The sequence below is a fragment of the Motacilla alba genome, chromosome 3 (genome assembly GCF_015832195.1).
Source record: "Motacilla alba alba isolate MOTALB_02 chromosome 3, Motacilla_alba_V1.0_pri, whole genome shotgun sequence".
In the NCBI taxonomy this organism is placed as follows: Eukaryota; Metazoa; Chordata; class Aves; order Passeriformes; family Motacillidae; genus Motacilla; species Motacilla alba.
Genome location: NC_052018.1, coordinates 313,159 through 328,754, shown reverse-complemented (window position 1 = coordinate 328,754; position 15,596 = coordinate 313,159). Strand labels below are relative to the sequence as shown.

Genomic DNA, 15,596 nt, shown 5'->3' with positions numbered 1-15,596 from the left:
GTCCCCTCCCAGGTCACTGCTCACTGCCAGGTGGGGTCCCAGGTCCCCTCCCATGTCACCCCCCCTGCCAGCTCCCCAGCCCTGTCCCCCTGGGGTCCCTGTCCCCCCCCCGGGGTCCCTGTCCCCCACCCAGGGGTCCCTGTCCCCCCCCCCCCAGGGGTCCCTGTCCCCACCCAGGGGTCCCTGTCCCCCCCCCGTGGTCCCTGTCCCCCCCCCGGGGTCCCTGTCCCCACCCAGGGGTCCCTGTCCCCCCCCCATAGGTCCCTGTCACCCCCAGAGGTCCCTGTCACCCACAGGGGTCCCTGTCCACCCCCCCCAGGGGTCCCTGTCCCCGCTGCTGGGGGGTGTCACAGCCCTGTCCCCCGTGTCCCCTGTGCCTCCCCCGTAGGTCCCTGTCGGTGTCGGGGGGTGGCCCGGGGGGTCCCTGTCCCCGCGGCGCTGGGGGGGGGGGGGGTGTCGCAGCGTGTCCCCTGTGCCCCCGTAGGTCCCTGTAGGTGTCGGGGCGGTGGCCCGGGGGGGTCCCTGTCCCCCCGGTAGCGATGTAGGAACCGCCGCGCGTTGTGTGCTCATTAAAGACCGTTCACAGCCCCGCCTGGCCTCTGGGGACAATGACAGGGGACAGCGACCGTTCACAGCCCCGCCTGGCTCTGGGGACAATGACAGGGGACAGGGACCGGGGACAGCCCCGCCTGGCCTCTGGGGACAGCGACAGGGGACAGCGACCGGGGACAGCCCGCCTGGCTCTGGGGACAATGACAGGGGACAGGGACCGGGGACAGCCCCGCCTGGCCTCTGGGGACAGCGACAGGGGACAGGGACCGGGGACAGCCCTGCCTGGCCTCTGGGGACAATGACAGGGGACAGCGGCAGGGGGGACCCCACGGTCACAGCCCCGCCTGGCCTCTGGGGACAGCGACAGGGGACAGGGACCGGGGACAGCCCGCCTGGCCTCTGGGGCTGGGGGGGACAGGGGCATGGGGGACAGGGGCATGGGGGACAGGGGCATGGGGGACAGGGACACGGGGGACAGGGACACGGGGGACAGGGGCATGGGGGACAGGGACACGGGGGACAGCAGAGGGACAGCAGCGGGGACCCCACGGTCACAGCCCTGGGGGAGAGGGACCCCCGCTCTGTGTTGGGGACAGGAAGAGACTGGACATGGGGACACGGGGGGACATGGGGACACAGAGCCCTGATGCAGGGACACAGGGACATGGGGGGACATGGGGGGACACAGAGCCCTGACACGGGGGAAATGGGGACACGGGGGGGACACAGAGCCCTGACATGGGGTCACAGGGGGACACAGGGACATGGGGACACGGGGGGACACTGAGGGGACACAGGGACATGGGGGAGACACGGGGACACTGAGGCGGTCATGGGGACACGAGGGGACACACATGGGGACACGAGATGGAACACGAGGGGATGTGGGACGTGCGTGAGGCTTTGGGGACACGCGCGGGAACACGGTGACATGCACGGGGACACGGTGACACACGGGGGGGTCACGGCGCTGGCCCTGTGTCAGCTGCACAAACACGGGGGGTGGGGGGGACACGGGGGTCTGGGGGGGCTCTGGGTGTGTCTCTGGGTGTGTCCCAGGCTCTGGGTGTGTCACTGGCTGTGTCACTGGGTGTGTCACCGGGTGTGTCACCGGGTGTGTCACTGGGCGTGTCACAGGCTCTGGGTGTGTCTCTGGGTGTGTCACCGGGTGTGTCACAGGCTGTGTCATGGGCTGTGTCACTGGGTGTGTCACTGGGTGTGTCACAGGCTCTGGGTGTGTCACTGGGTGTGTCACTGGGTGTGTCTCTGGGTGTGTCACTGGGCGTGTCACAGGCTCTGGGTGTGTCTCTGGGTGTGTCACCGGGTGTGTCACAGGCTGTGTCACAGACTGTGTCACTGGGTGTGTCTCTGGGTGTGTCTCTGGGTGTGTCACCGGGTGTGTCATTGGGTGTGTCACAGGGGCTCTGGGTGTGTCACAGGCTCTGGGTGTGTCACAGACTCTGGGTGTGTCACCGGGTGTGTCTCTGGGTGTGGCTCTGGGTGTGTCACTGGGTGTGTCACCGGGTGTGTCACTGGGTGTGTCACTGGGTGTGTCACCGGGTGTGTCTCTGGGTGTGTCACTGTCTGTGTCTCTGGGTGTGTCACAGGCTCTGGGTGTGTCTCTGGGTGTGTCTCTGGGTGTGTCTCTGGGTGTGTCATTGGGTGTGTCACAGGCTCTGGGTGTGTCTCTGGGTGTGTCTGGGTGTGTCACAGGCTCTGGGTGTGTCACTGGGTGTGTCACTGGGTGTGTCACTGGGTGTGTCATTGGGTGTGTCATTGGGTGTGTCTCTGGGTGTGTCTCTGGGTGTGTCATTGGGTGTGTCACAGGCTCTGGGTGTGTCACTGGGTGTGTCTGGGCTCTGAGGGTGTTCAGGGGCTCTGGGGGTGTTTAAGGGGGGGTCTGAGTGTGTTTTGGCCGTGTTTGGGGGGGTCTGGGGGTGTTTAAAGGGGTCTGGGGGGGTTTAGGGGGTGTTTAGGGGGTGTCTCAGGGTATTTAAGGGGCTCTGGGGGTATTTAGGGGGGTCTGAGGGTGTTTGGGGGGTGTTTGGGGGGGTCTGGAGGTGTCTGGGGGCTCTGGGGGTGTTTAAAGGGTTCTGAGGGTGTTTGGGGGTCTGGGGGTGTTTGGGGGGGTGTTTAATGGGGGTGTTTGGGGGGGTCTGAGGGTGTGTGGGAGGTGTTTAAGGGGGGGTCTGAGGGTGTCTGGGGGTCTTTGGGAGGTGTTTGGGGAGGTCTGAGGGTGTTTGGGGGGTGTTTGGGGGTGTTTAGGGGGGCTCTGGGGGTGTTTGGGGGTGTTTAAGGGGTGTTTGGGGGGGTCTGGGGGTGTTTGGGGGGTGTTTTGGGAGGTCTGAGGGTGTTTGGGGGGTGTTTAGAGGGTGTTTGGGGGGTCTGAGGGTTTTTTGGAGGTGTTTGGGGGGCTCTGGGGGTGTTTGGGGGCTGTCTGGGGGGCTCTGGGGGTGTTTGGGGGGTGTTTGCGGGGGTCTGAGGGTGTTTGGGGGGTGTTTGGGGGCTGTGAGGGTGTTTGGGGTCTCTAGGGGTGTTTGGGGGTCTCTGGAGGTGTTTGGGGGTGTTTTTGGGGTGTCTGGGGGTGTCTGGGGGTCTCCGGGGGTCCCCGGGGTCTCGGGGGGTGCAGTAGCCGCCTCCCGCCACCAGGGGGCGCGGCTCGGGCCCGTTGCCATGGCGACAGAGGCTGGGCCACGTCCGTTGTCATGGCGGAGGGGGCGTGGCCACGCGCGTTGCCGTGGCAGCAGAGGGGGGCGTGGCCAGGCCCTTCGCCCGTACTGGAGGGGGCGTGGCCCGATCCATTCCAGCGCGCGGAGGGGGCGGGGTCGCGCGCGTTGCCATGGCAGCGGGGGCGGGGCGCGGCGGTTGGCTCCGCCCGCGGGGGGGGCGGCGCAGGCGCGGTGCGTGCCAGCGGTTCCGGCCCGGTCCCGGTGCCGGTCCCGGAGCGGCGGAGCGGGGCGAGCGCGGCGGCGGCGGCCGCGGCCGAGCGGTGAGTGAGTGCGGCGGGGCAGGGAAGGGAGCGGGCGGCGCCGCTGACATCGGCCGCACCGGCAGCACCGGCCGGGGGGGCCGCGGGGCCTTCGGGGATGCGGCGGCGGAGCGGGGGAGCCGGTGAAGCGAGGCCTGAGGGGCCTCCGGAGATGGAGCGTCCCGAGGTGAGGGGGGCGGTCCGTGCGGTGACGCCGGGGATGGAGCGGTCGGAGCCGGGCCGCGAACGGCGGCGGGCGGAGCGGCGGGGCCGGGCGGTCCCGCGGGGCCGGTGGCGGCGAGGCCCGGCCTGACTCAGCGGCGGCCGCTCCTGCGCCCCGGCTCCCGCGGGCACGGCACGGCACGGCACGGCACGGCACGGCACGCCGGGAGCTGCAGTCTCGGCTCCGGCCCCGCGCAGCACCGGGCATCGCCGCCGGTACCGGGCATCACCCGGAGACCTGCGCGGCCCGGGCCGCCGCCGCTCGGGCGCTGCCGGCGCCGCCGGTGCCGTCCCGCGGGCGATGCCGCCGTGGCGGTGCGGAGCGCAGGTGGCTGGCACCGTGACACACCGGGCGTGACGCGCTCTCGGTGCTCGCACTCATGGCGGCACGGCGGCGGCGGTGGCACCGGTAAGGTGGCAGTGTCACCGTTAAGGTGGCGGTGTCCCCGGTACGGCAGTGTCCCCGGTAAGGTGGCGGTGTCCCTGATAAGGTGGCAGTGTCACCGGTGAGGTGGCGGTGTCCCCGGTACGCCGGTGTCCGTGATAAGGTGGCAGTGTCACCGGTAAGGTGGCGGTGTCCCCGGTACGCCGGTGTCCGTGATAAGGTGGCAGTGTCACCGGTAAGGTGGCGGTGTCCCCGGTACGGCGGTGTGCCCAGTAAGGTGACGGTGCCCCCGATTCGGTGGTGTCCCTGGTAAGGTGGCGGCGTCACCGGTACGGCGGTGTCCCCGGTAAGGTGACGCTGTCACCGGTGAGGTGACGCTGTCAGTGACGCGCCCGTGCCGGGATGGCACCGGGGCCGGTCTCCGCGCTGCCCCGCCGTTCCTCCCGGGATTGCCAGCCCCATCTCCCGCCTCCCGAGCGGCTCCTCCCGCCGCGGCCGGGCTCGCGGCCCCGGTCCCTGACACCCCGCCGGGCGCCGGGGCTCCCGGGGATGTCGTGAGCGCGTTCGGTGCCTCCCGCGGCGCCTGCGGGGACGCTGGGGACAGCCGTGCCCGGCGGCGTGTCACAGCGCGCTGTCCCCCGCCCGGCGCGGCCCGGCCCGGCTCGGCTCGGCTCATCCCGCATTAATATTTCAGCAGCGGGGGGAGCGCGGCGCTCTGCACATGCTCCCGCCGCCGTACCGGCTTATTTAGGTTAGCGGGAGCCCGGCGCGGCGGGGGGATTCGGGCGGGCGGGCGCCGAGCCGCCAGCTCCCGGTGCGGGAACGGCCGCGCTGCCTCGCCGCGGGCCGGGACGGGCGCTGCCGCCGCGGCCGGAGCCGGTACGGGGCTGGGGATGCAGCCGGGGCGAAGCCGGCCCCCGGTCAGCCCACCGGAGCGCGGGGATGCTCCGCTCGGGGTGGGGGGAACGGCCCCGGGGGGGGAACGTGGGCGAGCGGCCCCCGCCGCCAGCAGCCGGGCCACCGAGCCCGCCGCCCGCTCCTCGGCACGGCGCTCGGCCCCCGCCGGGCCGTCTGCCACCCCCCTGGCGCGCTTGTCACTTGAGAAGCCACCGGGACGCCTCCCAAAATAGAAGCCGCCGGTCGCAGCGGCCCGGTTCGCGCCGGTACCGCGGTGCCGCTCGGCTCCCGGTGCCCGCCGCCGGTGCCGCCCTCGGCCGGCGCCCCGCGGCCTCACTCCGCTCCCGTTTGTTTGGGCAGAGCGGCCGGGGGGGCCGCGCCGTGGGACCGGGCCCGGACGACCTCTGCGTGCGCCCCGGCAGCGCCGCGGGACGGGCACGGACGCACGCCCGGGGCTTCGGCGGGCCGTGATTAGCAGCTGCCGCCCGGACAATTAAAATGCAGCGGTAAGCGTCCCCCGCCTGGCCGGCCGCCCGGGACACCCCCTCTCCTCTCGGCTGCCGGCAGCCCGGGCTCCCTGCTGGTTTTTATTCGGGTTTTTTTTGGCGAGAGCCGGCGGCGAACCGGCCGCACCGGAGGCTCCCGGCCCCGGGCGCGTCCATCGCCCGGCGGGTCGGAGCGCGCCGCGGGCCCCGGCTGCCCTGCCGTTACACCGGGGCGCTGCGCCGGGGGCTCGGAGGGCGTTCGGGACGGTGGCGACGGGCTGGGCGGCACCGGGAGCCCCGGGCGGCGTCCCCGCTCCGCCCGCGGGACGCGCCGGTGCCTGGCGGGGTCGGGGCTCTCCCGGTGGGGCAAGGCGCTCCCGGCGGGGTCACGGCTCCCCCCGCGTGTCGGGGTTCGCGGTGGGGCTCGGGGTGCTCCCCGCGTGTCGGGGTTCGCGGTGGGGCTCGGGGGGCTCCCCGCGTGTCGGGGTTCGCCCCCGCGCTCTCACGCGTGCCGGCGTGTGCGGGGCTCGAGGTGCGGCTGGCGCGGTGGCAGCCCGGTTCATCGCTCCGGGGAACCGGGGGGGGTCCCTGCCCCGTCCCCCCGGAGCGCCCCACGGGCGGGATGCCGCAGAGCCCGGGCGGCCGCGCCGGGTCCCGCGGGCATCCCGGGCACGGCGGGGTCCCGCTCCGGCCGCTGCCCCGTTATTTGGGGAAGGGGCGGCGGTGGCAGGGGGGTGGGTGCCAGCTGCTCCTCGCCGTGCCCGGTGCTGCCGCGCTGCAGCCCCGTGCCCGGTGCGGCGGTACCGGCACCGCAGTGCGCGCGGCTCTGGCTCGGCGCCGCGCATGACTCAGCTCCGCCGCCGGAGCCAGGGGAGGGGGGCGCGATGGATGGGGACAGCCCCGGGGGGACCCCTGCCCGCGCCCCACGGCCGCCGTGCCGCCAAACGGGCGCGGGACGGGCCGCGGCTCCCGCCGGTGCCGGCAGCGGCTCGGTGCGCAGCTCGCCGTGCGGGGGCGGCGGCGGCGCGGGGGCCTCGGTTCCAGCTGCTGCGGCGGTGGCTAAAAATACCGACACCCCCCCGCGGCTGCGGGCGGTGACACGGCGGGCTGGGGGTCCCGGGGGTCCCGGATCGGCTCAGCTACCCGGAGGGGGTTCAACGGGCTACGGCCGTGCGACATCGCCGGTGCTGAGTCACCGTGGTGCTGTGCCCGACGCGGGGGGGACCGCGGCCACCGGGACCTTGTGCCCCCCAAAACGGCCCCGGGGAGGTGGCAGCACCCCGGGGTGCAGCGCCGCAGCCCCGGGGCGCAGATGTGCGCTGCTGCTGTGCCCCCCTCATTCCCCGGGCTGCGGCACAGATGGGGGGGATGAGGGGGCTGCGCCTCCCCCTGCCCCCGCCTGGCAGCTGGCCCGGGCCCGCGGCCCCCCTCGCCGCGCAGGGAAGCGGATTAGCGCCGCCGCTGCCGCCGCTGCCGTGCGGGGGGGCCGCGGGAGCACCGGGACCCCCGCTCCCGTGAATGGGGCCGCGCCCCGGTGCCTGCCCTGGAGCATTCCGTGCAGGACGGCGAGACCGGGGCTCAGTGCCCGCCGCCCTGCCGCGGCTCCCTGCGCTCTGCCGCGCCGGCCTTGCAGCCGGGGGGTCCTGCAGCCCCCAGCCATCTGGGCGGAGGCTGCCTGCCGGCAGATGTTGCCCCTCTAAGCCCTGCTCTAATGGACCCCGATCCCGGCCCCGGCCCCGGCAGATTAGGCAGCACCGGGGGCCGGAGAGGGGGGCCCTAAGCTGCTTATGGGCAGCAGCCCCCGGGAGCCCCCGTGGGCCCAGCCAGCCCGGGCAGCAGCCCCTGGGCGCTGGGGCAGTGCCCTCGGCGGTGCTGGCATCCCCTCAGCAGTGCTGGCATCCCCTGGACAGTGCCTGCGTCCTGGGACCCCTGCCCCTGAGCCACATCCTGCTCTGCGCCCACCCAACAGCCCAAACCCGGCTCCCCTGGGTGCCCCTGTTCAGGGCAGGGCCCCGCCTGGCCAGGTGGGCCACACCGGGGCTCCTGGGGGCCCTCACGCCTCTCTGCCGTCCCTTGGGGTGCAGCTGGAGTGGGGGGTCCCACAGGGTGCACGGTGGCAGCCTGGCCCTGCTGTCCCTTGGAGCAGAGCTGGGATGGGCGCCCCAGATCCCAGTGCCCCTGGAGCTGGAGCACAGTTGGGACGGGCACCCTGGGTCCCAATGCCCCTGGTGCTGGAGCACAGTTGGGATGGATGCTCTGGGTCCCAGTGCCCCTGGAGGTGGAGTCTGGGTGGGATGGGCACCCTGCATCCCCCAGGTCCCAGTGCTCCTGGTGTTGGAGTCTGGGTGGGATGGATGCCCTGGATGTCAGTGCTCCTGGTGTTGGAGCACAGTTGGGATGGGCACCCCAGGTCCCAGTGCCCCTGGTGTTGGGGTCTGGGTGGGATGGGCACCCCACATCCCCCGGGTCCCAGTGCCCCTGGTGTTGGAGCAGAGCTGGGATGGGCACCCTGGGTCCCAGTGCCCCTGGAGTTGGAGCACAGTTGGGATGGATGCTCTGGGTCCCAGTGCCCCTGGAGGTGGAGTCTGGGTGGGATGGGCACCCTGCATCCTCCAGGTCCCAGTGCTCCTGGTGTTGGAGTCTGGGTGGGATGGATGCCCCAGATCCCAGTGCCCCTGGTGATGGAGCACAGTTGGGATGGATGCTCTGAATCCCAGTGCCCCTGGTGTTGGGGTCTGGGTGGGATGGATGCCCTGGATCCCAGTGCCCCTGGTGATGGAGCACAGTTGGGATGGATGCCCTGGATCCCAGTGCCCCTGGAGTTGGAGCAGAGCTGGGATGGGCACCCTGGGTCCCAGTGCCCCTGGTGTTGGGGTCTGGGTGGGATGGGCACCCCGCATCCCCCGGGTCCCAGTGCCCCTGCAGCAGGGTCGGGGTGCCCGGGGTGCCCGTGTGACCCCCGTCTCCTGGCAGCTGGGGCATGGCCGTCAATGTGTACTCGACGTCGGTGACCAGCGAGAACCTGAGCCGCCATGACATGCTGGCCTGGGTCAACGACTCCCTGCAGCTCAACTACACCAAGATCGAGCAGCTCTGCTCAGGTGGGCTTGTGGGGGACGCGGGGGGCGCCGCCAGGGTGCCCCCAGCCCCCCGTGACCGTGGCTTGGCCCGGCAGGGGCTGCCTATTGCCAGTTCATGGACATGCTGTTCCCCGGCTGCGTGCACCTGCGCAAGGTGAAGTTCCAGGCCAAGCTGGAGCACGAGTACATCCACAACTTCAAGGTGCTGCAGGCCGCCTTCAAGAAGATGGGAGTGGACAAAGTAGGTGCATGGGGACGGCGGGGGCCGGGGAGGTGAGTCCCCGGGCTCCGTGCTGCCCGTGGCAGCGTCCCCGCTGAGCGTCCCCGCTGAGCCCCGGTGTGCCCGCAGATCATCGCGGTGGAGAGGCTGGTGAAGGGCAAGTTCCAGGACAATTTTGAGTTCATCCAGTGGTTCAAGAAGTTCTTTGACGCCAACTACGACGGGAAGGAGTACAACCCTCTGCTGGCACGGCAGGGCCAGGACGTGGCTCCCCCCCCTAACCCAGGTGATCACATCTACAACAAACCCAAGAAACCCATTGGCACTGCAGGTAATGTCCGGGGCCCCCCGGCGAGCGCTGCCCCCGCCCTCTGCACCCCGCTGCTCACGGCCAGGCGCCCCCCTGCCCTCTGCCCGTGCCCCGCTCTGCTGCCTGCCCTGCCCTGCCCTGCCCTGCTCTGCCTGCCCTGCCCTGCCTGCCTGCCACGGGGGCTGCAGGGACCCCCAGAGCGGAGCACAGGCATCCCGGCTGCCTCCATCTGCTCGGCCTGGGCTGGTTTGTCACCCCAGGCCACCCTGGCTGCCGTTCCCCCCGTGCTGTGCAGCTCCCAAGGGCACTGGGGGCTCCCTGTGCTGGCCCGGTGGGGGCTCTCGAGGTCTGGGGCCTCCTGAGAGCTCATGCTGAACCCCAAACCAGCCACGAGCACCCTTGGAGGGCTGGGGGCAGGATTGGCAGGGGGGAGGCTGGAGGTGGGAGAGCCTGGAGCCGTGGCTCTGCACAGGGGCTCTGCCTGTGGCTGCTGCCCCCTCTCAATGCAGGGGGGGGGTCCCTGCTGGCAGCCCCCCCGGCCGGCATTAACCCTTTGGTCCCCGTGTGCTGTCAAGTCCCCCAGAGGACCTCCCCCACGGGCCCCAAGAACAGCCCGAACCCAGCGCGGCTCGGCGGCGTGCCCGGCGGCATCCTACGGAAAAACTCGCCCGCCGCCCGCAACGGCGGCACCGAGGCGGACGCGCAGATCCTGGAGCTCAACCAGCAGGTGGGCACGGGTCCTGCCGGGGGGCTGGGGGGGCTCCGCGGCGCCGGGGGCTGAAGGTTTCGGCCCCTGTCGCGCAGCTGATGGACCTGAAGCTGACCGTGGACGGGCTGGAGAAGGAGCGGGATTTCTACTTCAGCAAACTGCGCGACATCGAGCTCATCTGCCAGGAGCACGAGAACGAGAACAGCCCCATCATCACCGGCATCGTCAGCGTCCTCTACGCCACAGAGGTGAGGGCCGGGCGCCTCGGGCCGCCCCTGGAGCCCGTGTCCCGCTCCCTGGATTCCCTGGGAGGGCAGGGACCCCCTTCCCCCCAGTTGTCTCAGCCTTGTTCACTCCGTGGGGTGCCAGGAGGGGGCAAAGCCCCCGTGCCATGCCAGCTGTGCCCACCCGTGCCACCCCTGTTCCCCCCAGGAGGGCTTTGCCCCGCCAGAGGACGACGAGCTGGAGGAGCAGCCGCCAGAGGACCAGGACGAGTACTAGCCCCGGCCCGCGCCCCCCGCGCCCCCCGCGCCGCCCCCGCCACAGACGTCGGAGGTCGGAGCCCGCGCCTCGCCCGCGCCGTCACACGCCACCACGGCGGGCTCCGGCAGCTCCCGGGGGACGCCGCCATCCCCATCCCCAGCCGACATCCCCGGGCGAGGAGCGCGGCTGCGCCGGGGCCCGGCCCGCGCCGCCCCCTCCCCATATTTATTTCTGTTGTCCCCCCGGGGTGAGCGAGTGCCACGTCCGCCCCGGTGTCCTGCGTGCCCGCGGTGAGAGCGAGGAGGGAGGCCGAGTCCTCGGGGGCTGCTCGCCGGGCTGGGACCCTCGGGGACCCCCGTGGCAGAGCGAGCGCCGGCCTGGCAGCACGGAGCAGAGGAGAGAGGTGCTGGTTCAGCCCGCCGGGAAGGTGAAGAGGAAAGCCCGGCCCAGTGCAGCGGGGGGCACCTGCAGCCACGGGGGTCCCGGAGAGGGGGCCCGTGCTCAGCACGGCACGGCAGCGGGCCCTCTCCCGTGGCCCCCGCGGAGCCGGGGCTGGGGTGGGCCACCGCGAGGGCACCCCGGCTGCCACGTCCCTGTCGCATCGCTTGTCTGGTCCATCACTCCGGTCGCAACGCTGCATCTGTGTTCGGTTTTATTTAAATAAACTCGTGTGGTAACACTGCGTGCTGGGCGTCGCTGCAGGGGCTCGGGGTGACCTTCGTGCCCCGGGGGCTCCTCTGCGCTGACCGAGCCGCGGGAAGCGGGAGCGCAGCTGGGTCAGCGCCGGGAGCACGGCGTGTGAGGAGGGCCGGGCTGAGACACGGGATGGGCAGCGGCTTCAGAGGCTCACTGGGCTCTGCGAGCCCGGAGCGACCCTGGCGCCTGCTCTGCGGGGAAAGGGGCGGCGGAGGGCGGGATTCATTGGGACAGGAACGGAACCTGAGGAACAGAACCGCTGCGGACCGGGAAGCGAGAGGAATAGGAGAGCGGGAGAGTCGGGAATCGATTCTGTCTTTAACCAGCGTGACCAGGGGAGAGCGCGAACGCAGTCCCCCACTACCACAAATTATGCAGTCGAGTTTCCCGCATTTGGGGAAATCGCAGGGGTCAGCACAGCCGGAGTGCAAGGGCTGAGCCTCGCCCTGGGAAAACCACCTGCCTGATCATGGTGTCTCCCCTGCCAGGTAAGTATGCCCGCCCCGCCCCGCCGCCCCGCCGCCCCGCCCGCCGCACGCCTCGCCACCACACGCCCAGCCCCGCCCCGGCCCCGCTCCCGCCCGGCCCCGCGCTGCGGCCCGGCCCGCACGGCCCGGCCCGCGCCAAGCCCGCGGACGCGCCGGGACAGCGCGGGCTTGGCGCGGGCTGCGCCCCGGCATGCCGCGCGGCAAAGCCTCATCTGCATGGACACGCCCAGGACTCCGGGCTGCACGGCTCCGCCCACTGCCCTGCTCTGATTTGCATGGCCACGCCCTCTGCTCAAACCCCGCCTCTGGCCGCGCGCTCCTGTTAGCGCCCCCTGGCGGCGCGGCGGAGCGACCCCCGCCCGGCCCGGGCGCGACCGGAGCCCGAACGGAACCGGAGCCAGAACCGAACCGGAGCCTGAACGGAACAGGAGCCAGAACGGAACCAAAGCCCGAACGGAACCGGAGTGCAAATGGAACCAGATCCTGAATGGAACCAGAGCCCAAACAGAACCAGATCCTGAATGGAGCCTGATCCCGAACGGAACTGCAGCCCGAACGGAACCAGAGCCCAAAGGCAACCGGAGCCCGAATGGAACCAGAGCCCGAACAGAACCGGATCCCAAACAGAATCAGTCCCAAACTGATTCTGAATGGATCCCAATCCCGATCAGATCTAGACCCCGAACAGAACCAGATCCCAAATGGATCCAGACCCCGAACAGATCCAGACCCTGAACGGAACCCGTTCCCAAACAAAACCAGATCCCAAATGGATCCAGACTCTGAACGGAACCAGACCCTGAAGGGAGCCAGACCCCAAACAGATCCCGATCCCGAACAGATGCAGTCCCCGAAGGGAGCCGGGGCTGGCTCGGGAAGCAGGCTCGGCGCTGTCTCCCGCCCGGCCCAGAGCGGCGCTGGTCACGGCTTGTCCCCAACCCCGATGGCTTGTCCCCAACCCTGACACCTCCTGGGCTCAGTGACAGAGACCGGGACGCCCTTTGGGGTGGGGTGGCAGGGTCCCAGAGACGGGGACGCCCTTTGGGGTGGGGTGGCAGGGTCCCAGAGACGGGGACGCCCTTTGGGGTGGGGTGGCAGGGTCCCAGAGATGGGGACGCCCTTTGGGGTGGGGTGACACTCTTCTCTCTGCCCTGAGGGGGAGCAGCGCCGCCTTTTCTGAGCCCCGGAGGGGAAAATCCAGCTCCGAGGGGAAATGAGATCCCGAGGTTTGAAGGGAGCTCTGCGGGTTTCCAGCTGCTCATCGGCGCCTGCAGACAGAGCCGGGTCCCACGATTCTCACCGGGAAAAACGCCAGGCACTTGGTTTTGGAATTTTAAAAGTTTAATAGAAATAAAATGGTTATAAAAGCAGCAATATAATGAGAGTAATAAAAATGTGGACAATTAGGATTTAGGACAATGTGAGACAATAAGAACAAAGAGTTACAGACAGTCCGGGTGCCTTTTCTGGGCAAAGCAAGCCCCAAAAAGGAGCCACGTGAGCAGAGGATCAACCCTTCAAAGCAGCAGCCTGTGGATATTCACACCCCTCATCCACGAGGCACCGATTCCATTGCAGCAGAGGATTCTGGCTGGGCAGCGTCAGCTTCTCCCTCTGAATCCCGGCGGCTCCAGGGCTGAGGAGCAGCAGGAAGTTCGTTTCTTCTGATGAGGGGGCAATGAACTCCTTTTCTCTGAGAGACTGAGGTGTCCTGTGGCTGCTGCCCGCTGCGAGCACCTCGCTCCTCTCTTTGAAAAATACCCCACGTCCACGGTTTCTATTTTAACATTACATTGTAACCTAAGCCTGCATTTGATGAAATTAAAGCAGCGGAACTTTCTACCCTGCACGCACAACATTCATCCGAGGATTCGCCAAGAGCCAACCGTAGAACGCGCATCTTTCACGCTGCCGCCCCGCGCTGAGCCCGGCACCCGCCGCTGCCCGCGGCGAGCTCCCGCGCAGCCCCGCTGCCCTGCCGGTGCCTCCGGTGTCCCGGAGCCCGTGTCGCTGTCCCCGGCGGGGCGAGCCGGCGGCGGAGCTCTCGGTGTCCGTGAGCCGCCCCCGGTGACCGCGGCCCCCGCGCTGCCCCGCGGCTCCGCTCCCGCCGGCGCCCCCGGGCCGGAACCGGGCCGCCGCTGCTGCGGCTGCAGCCCGGTGCGCTGTGCTCCGGCACCGAGCCCCGGCAGCGCGACGGACCGGGACACGGACCGGGACCGGACCGGAGCGGGACCGGACACGGACACGGACACGGACCAGGACCGGACCGGGAGCGGGACACGGACCATGATCGGGACCGGGACCGGCAGCGGGACACGGACACGGACTCGGACTCGGACCAGGACCGGGACCGGGACACAGACCCGGACCGGCAGCCGGTTCCGGCCAGCGGGGGGGCGGGGCAACGAGAGCGCGCGGCAACCGCGGTGCGGGGCCGGTAGGTGGGCGTGTCCATGCAGATGAGGCTTTGCCGCGCGGCATGCCGGGGCGCAGCCCGCGCCAAGCCCGCGCTGTCCCGGCGCGTCCGCGGGCTTGGCGCGGGCCGGGCCGTGCGGGCCGGGCCGCAGCGCGGGGCCGGGCGGGAGCGGGGCCGGGGCGGGGCTGGGCGTGTGGTGGCGAGGCGTGCGGCGGGCGGGGCGGCGGGGCGGCGGGGCGGGGCGGGCATACTTACCTGGCAGGGGAGACACCATGATCAGGCAGGTGGTTTTCCCAGGGCGAGGCTCAGCCCTTGCACTCCGGCTGTGCTGACCCCTGCGATTTCCCCAAATGCGGGAAACTCGACTGCATAATTTGTGGTAGTGGGGGACTGCGTTCGCGCTCTCCCCTGGTCATCGCGGTTAATGACAGACTGAAGTAAATGCGTGTGTATGCTCTCATGCTTCCCTGGTGCTGAATCGGCCCTTCGTGGGTTTAGCCGTGGCCCACCCCTCGTTCTGGTGGCTGGAAGAGCAGAGCCCCTCCTGGGCCGACCCAGCCGCACTCGCTGCTGCCGGAGCTCGCAGCGCCTGGCACCGAATTGGCCCGGGACACACGGAATGGCTGCAATGGCCTCTTGAGTCACGCTTTCAGAAATTTTGGATTCTAGCTGAGCGTTAGAGCCCATTCCAATGGAAGTTAGACACAGCGATGATAAGTTAATCATTCGGTGCTTAAGCTAAAGCTAATTGTTTTCTTACGCGCTCCTTTATAGGAGGAAGTGTCAAGTGAAGCATTACGGGAACAGATTGACACCAGACGGACAGACACCAGACACCAGACAGCCCAGCGCCCGGACTCTGCCAGTCCATCGGGAAGCAGGGGGGCTTGGATTGTGCCGGAGGGGCACACAGACCTGAGGAAGACCTTCCTGACTTCATCCCTGGGACCACCGACCCCATTCGAGACCAGTGACCCAATTCGGGAGAAGAGCTGCGCATGCCTGAGGGGCTATAACCTCATTTTAATGCAGAGCGGGGATGGGAGGTGCCGGGCTTGTGCATATGTATTCTTTTTGGGAAATAAAAAGAAGGCGAAAATCCCTGTGCGCTGCGGGCGCGCATTTCGGGAGCGATCCCCCGTGCCGCCCGCTGTCGCGATAAACACAGCGCTGTCTAATTGTGACTGGCCGGGGCTCTCTGTCCCCGTTTGGCTTTTAACGATCCACTGCGGGAGCGCGGCTGCAGCCGCTGCGTGGCCGGGACCCTGCGGGGCTCGCAGGGCAGAGCGGCTCGGGGACAGCCGGGGATCCCGGGGCGCCTGCGGGAACCGGCCGGCGGGTCCCTGACGGGGGGCTCGGGGACGGGACGAGCCCGGGCTGCGGGGAGAGTGTGCGGGGCGAGCGCAGGACGGGCTGGGGGCAATCCGCCACAGTATCGCGACAACGTGACCGGTGTATTTTAAATCTTTCTTTGACCAGCGTGACCAGGGGAGAGCGCGAACGCAGTCCCCCACTACCACAAATTATGCAGTCGAGTTTCCCGCATTTGGGGAAATCGCAGGGGTCAGCACAGCCGGAGTGCAAGGGCTGAGCCTCGCCCTGGGAAAACCACCTGCCTGATCATGGTGTCTCCCCTGCCAGGTAAGTATGCCCGCCCCGCCCCGCCGCCCCGCCGCCCCGCCCGC

The 15,596-nt window shown here is 69.9% G+C and overlaps 2 protein-coding genes and 3 non-coding genes across 7 annotated transcripts; 3 read left to right on the top strand and 2 right to left on the bottom strand.

The window, feature by feature from the left end:
- The first annotated feature begins 3,393 nt into the window (after nucleotides 1–3,393).
- Nucleotides 3,394–10,988, top strand: MAPRE3 (microtubule associated protein RP/EB family member 3). Of its 3 annotated transcripts, none has more exons than XM_038133754.1 (7): nucleotides 3,394–3,541; nucleotides 8,483–8,610; nucleotides 8,685–8,830; nucleotides 8,939–9,140; nucleotides 9,695–9,846; nucleotides 9,924–10,076; nucleotides 10,261–10,988. In XM_038133754.1, exons 2-7 carry the CDS (start codon nucleotides 8,490–8,492, stop codon nucleotides 10,327–10,329), a joined length of 843 nt encoding a protein of 280 aa, XP_037989682.1. In that variant the 5' UTR covers nucleotides 3,394–3,541; nucleotides 8,483–8,489; the 3' UTR covers nucleotides 10,330–10,988. The 3 variants fall into 3 exon arrangements, with proteins under 3 accessions (XP_037989682.1, XP_037989679.1, XP_037989680.1); XM_038133751.1 differs by lacking the exon at nucleotides 3,394–3,541 and adding an exon at nucleotides 5,369–5,530; XM_038133752.1 differs by lacking the exon at nucleotides 3,394–3,541 and adding an exon at nucleotides 5,392–5,530 and having other exon boundaries at nucleotides 8,939–9,095.
- Nucleotides 10,989–11,339: 351 nt separating this feature from the next.
- Nucleotides 11,340–11,503, bottom strand: LOC119699965. The gene has a single exon (XR_005256613.1). It is a non-coding gene; the product is annotated as a U1 spliceosomal RNA (small nuclear RNA).
- Nucleotides 11,504–12,012: 509 nt separating this feature from the next.
- LOC119699726 (vacuolar protein sorting-associated protein 37C-like) lies at nucleotides 12,013–14,324 on the top strand. The gene is made up of 2 exons (XM_038133612.1): nucleotides 12,013–13,751; nucleotides 13,841–14,324. Exons 1-2 carry the CDS (start codon nucleotides 13,311–13,313, stop codon nucleotides 13,934–13,936), a joined length of 537 nt encoding a protein of 178 aa, XP_037989540.1. The 5' UTR covers nucleotides 12,013–13,310; the 3' UTR covers nucleotides 13,937–14,324.
- On the top strand, nucleotides 14,159–14,322 carry LOC119699964. The gene has a single exon (XR_005256612.1). It is a non-coding gene; the product is annotated as a U1 spliceosomal RNA (small nuclear RNA).
- A 1,072-nt stretch (nucleotides 14,325–15,396) lies between the features above and the next one.
- On the bottom strand, nucleotides 15,397–15,560 carry LOC119699981. Its single transcript, XR_005256628.1, has one exon. It is a non-coding gene; the product is annotated as a U1 spliceosomal RNA (small nuclear RNA).
- Nucleotides 15,561–15,596: the final 36 nt, after the last annotated feature.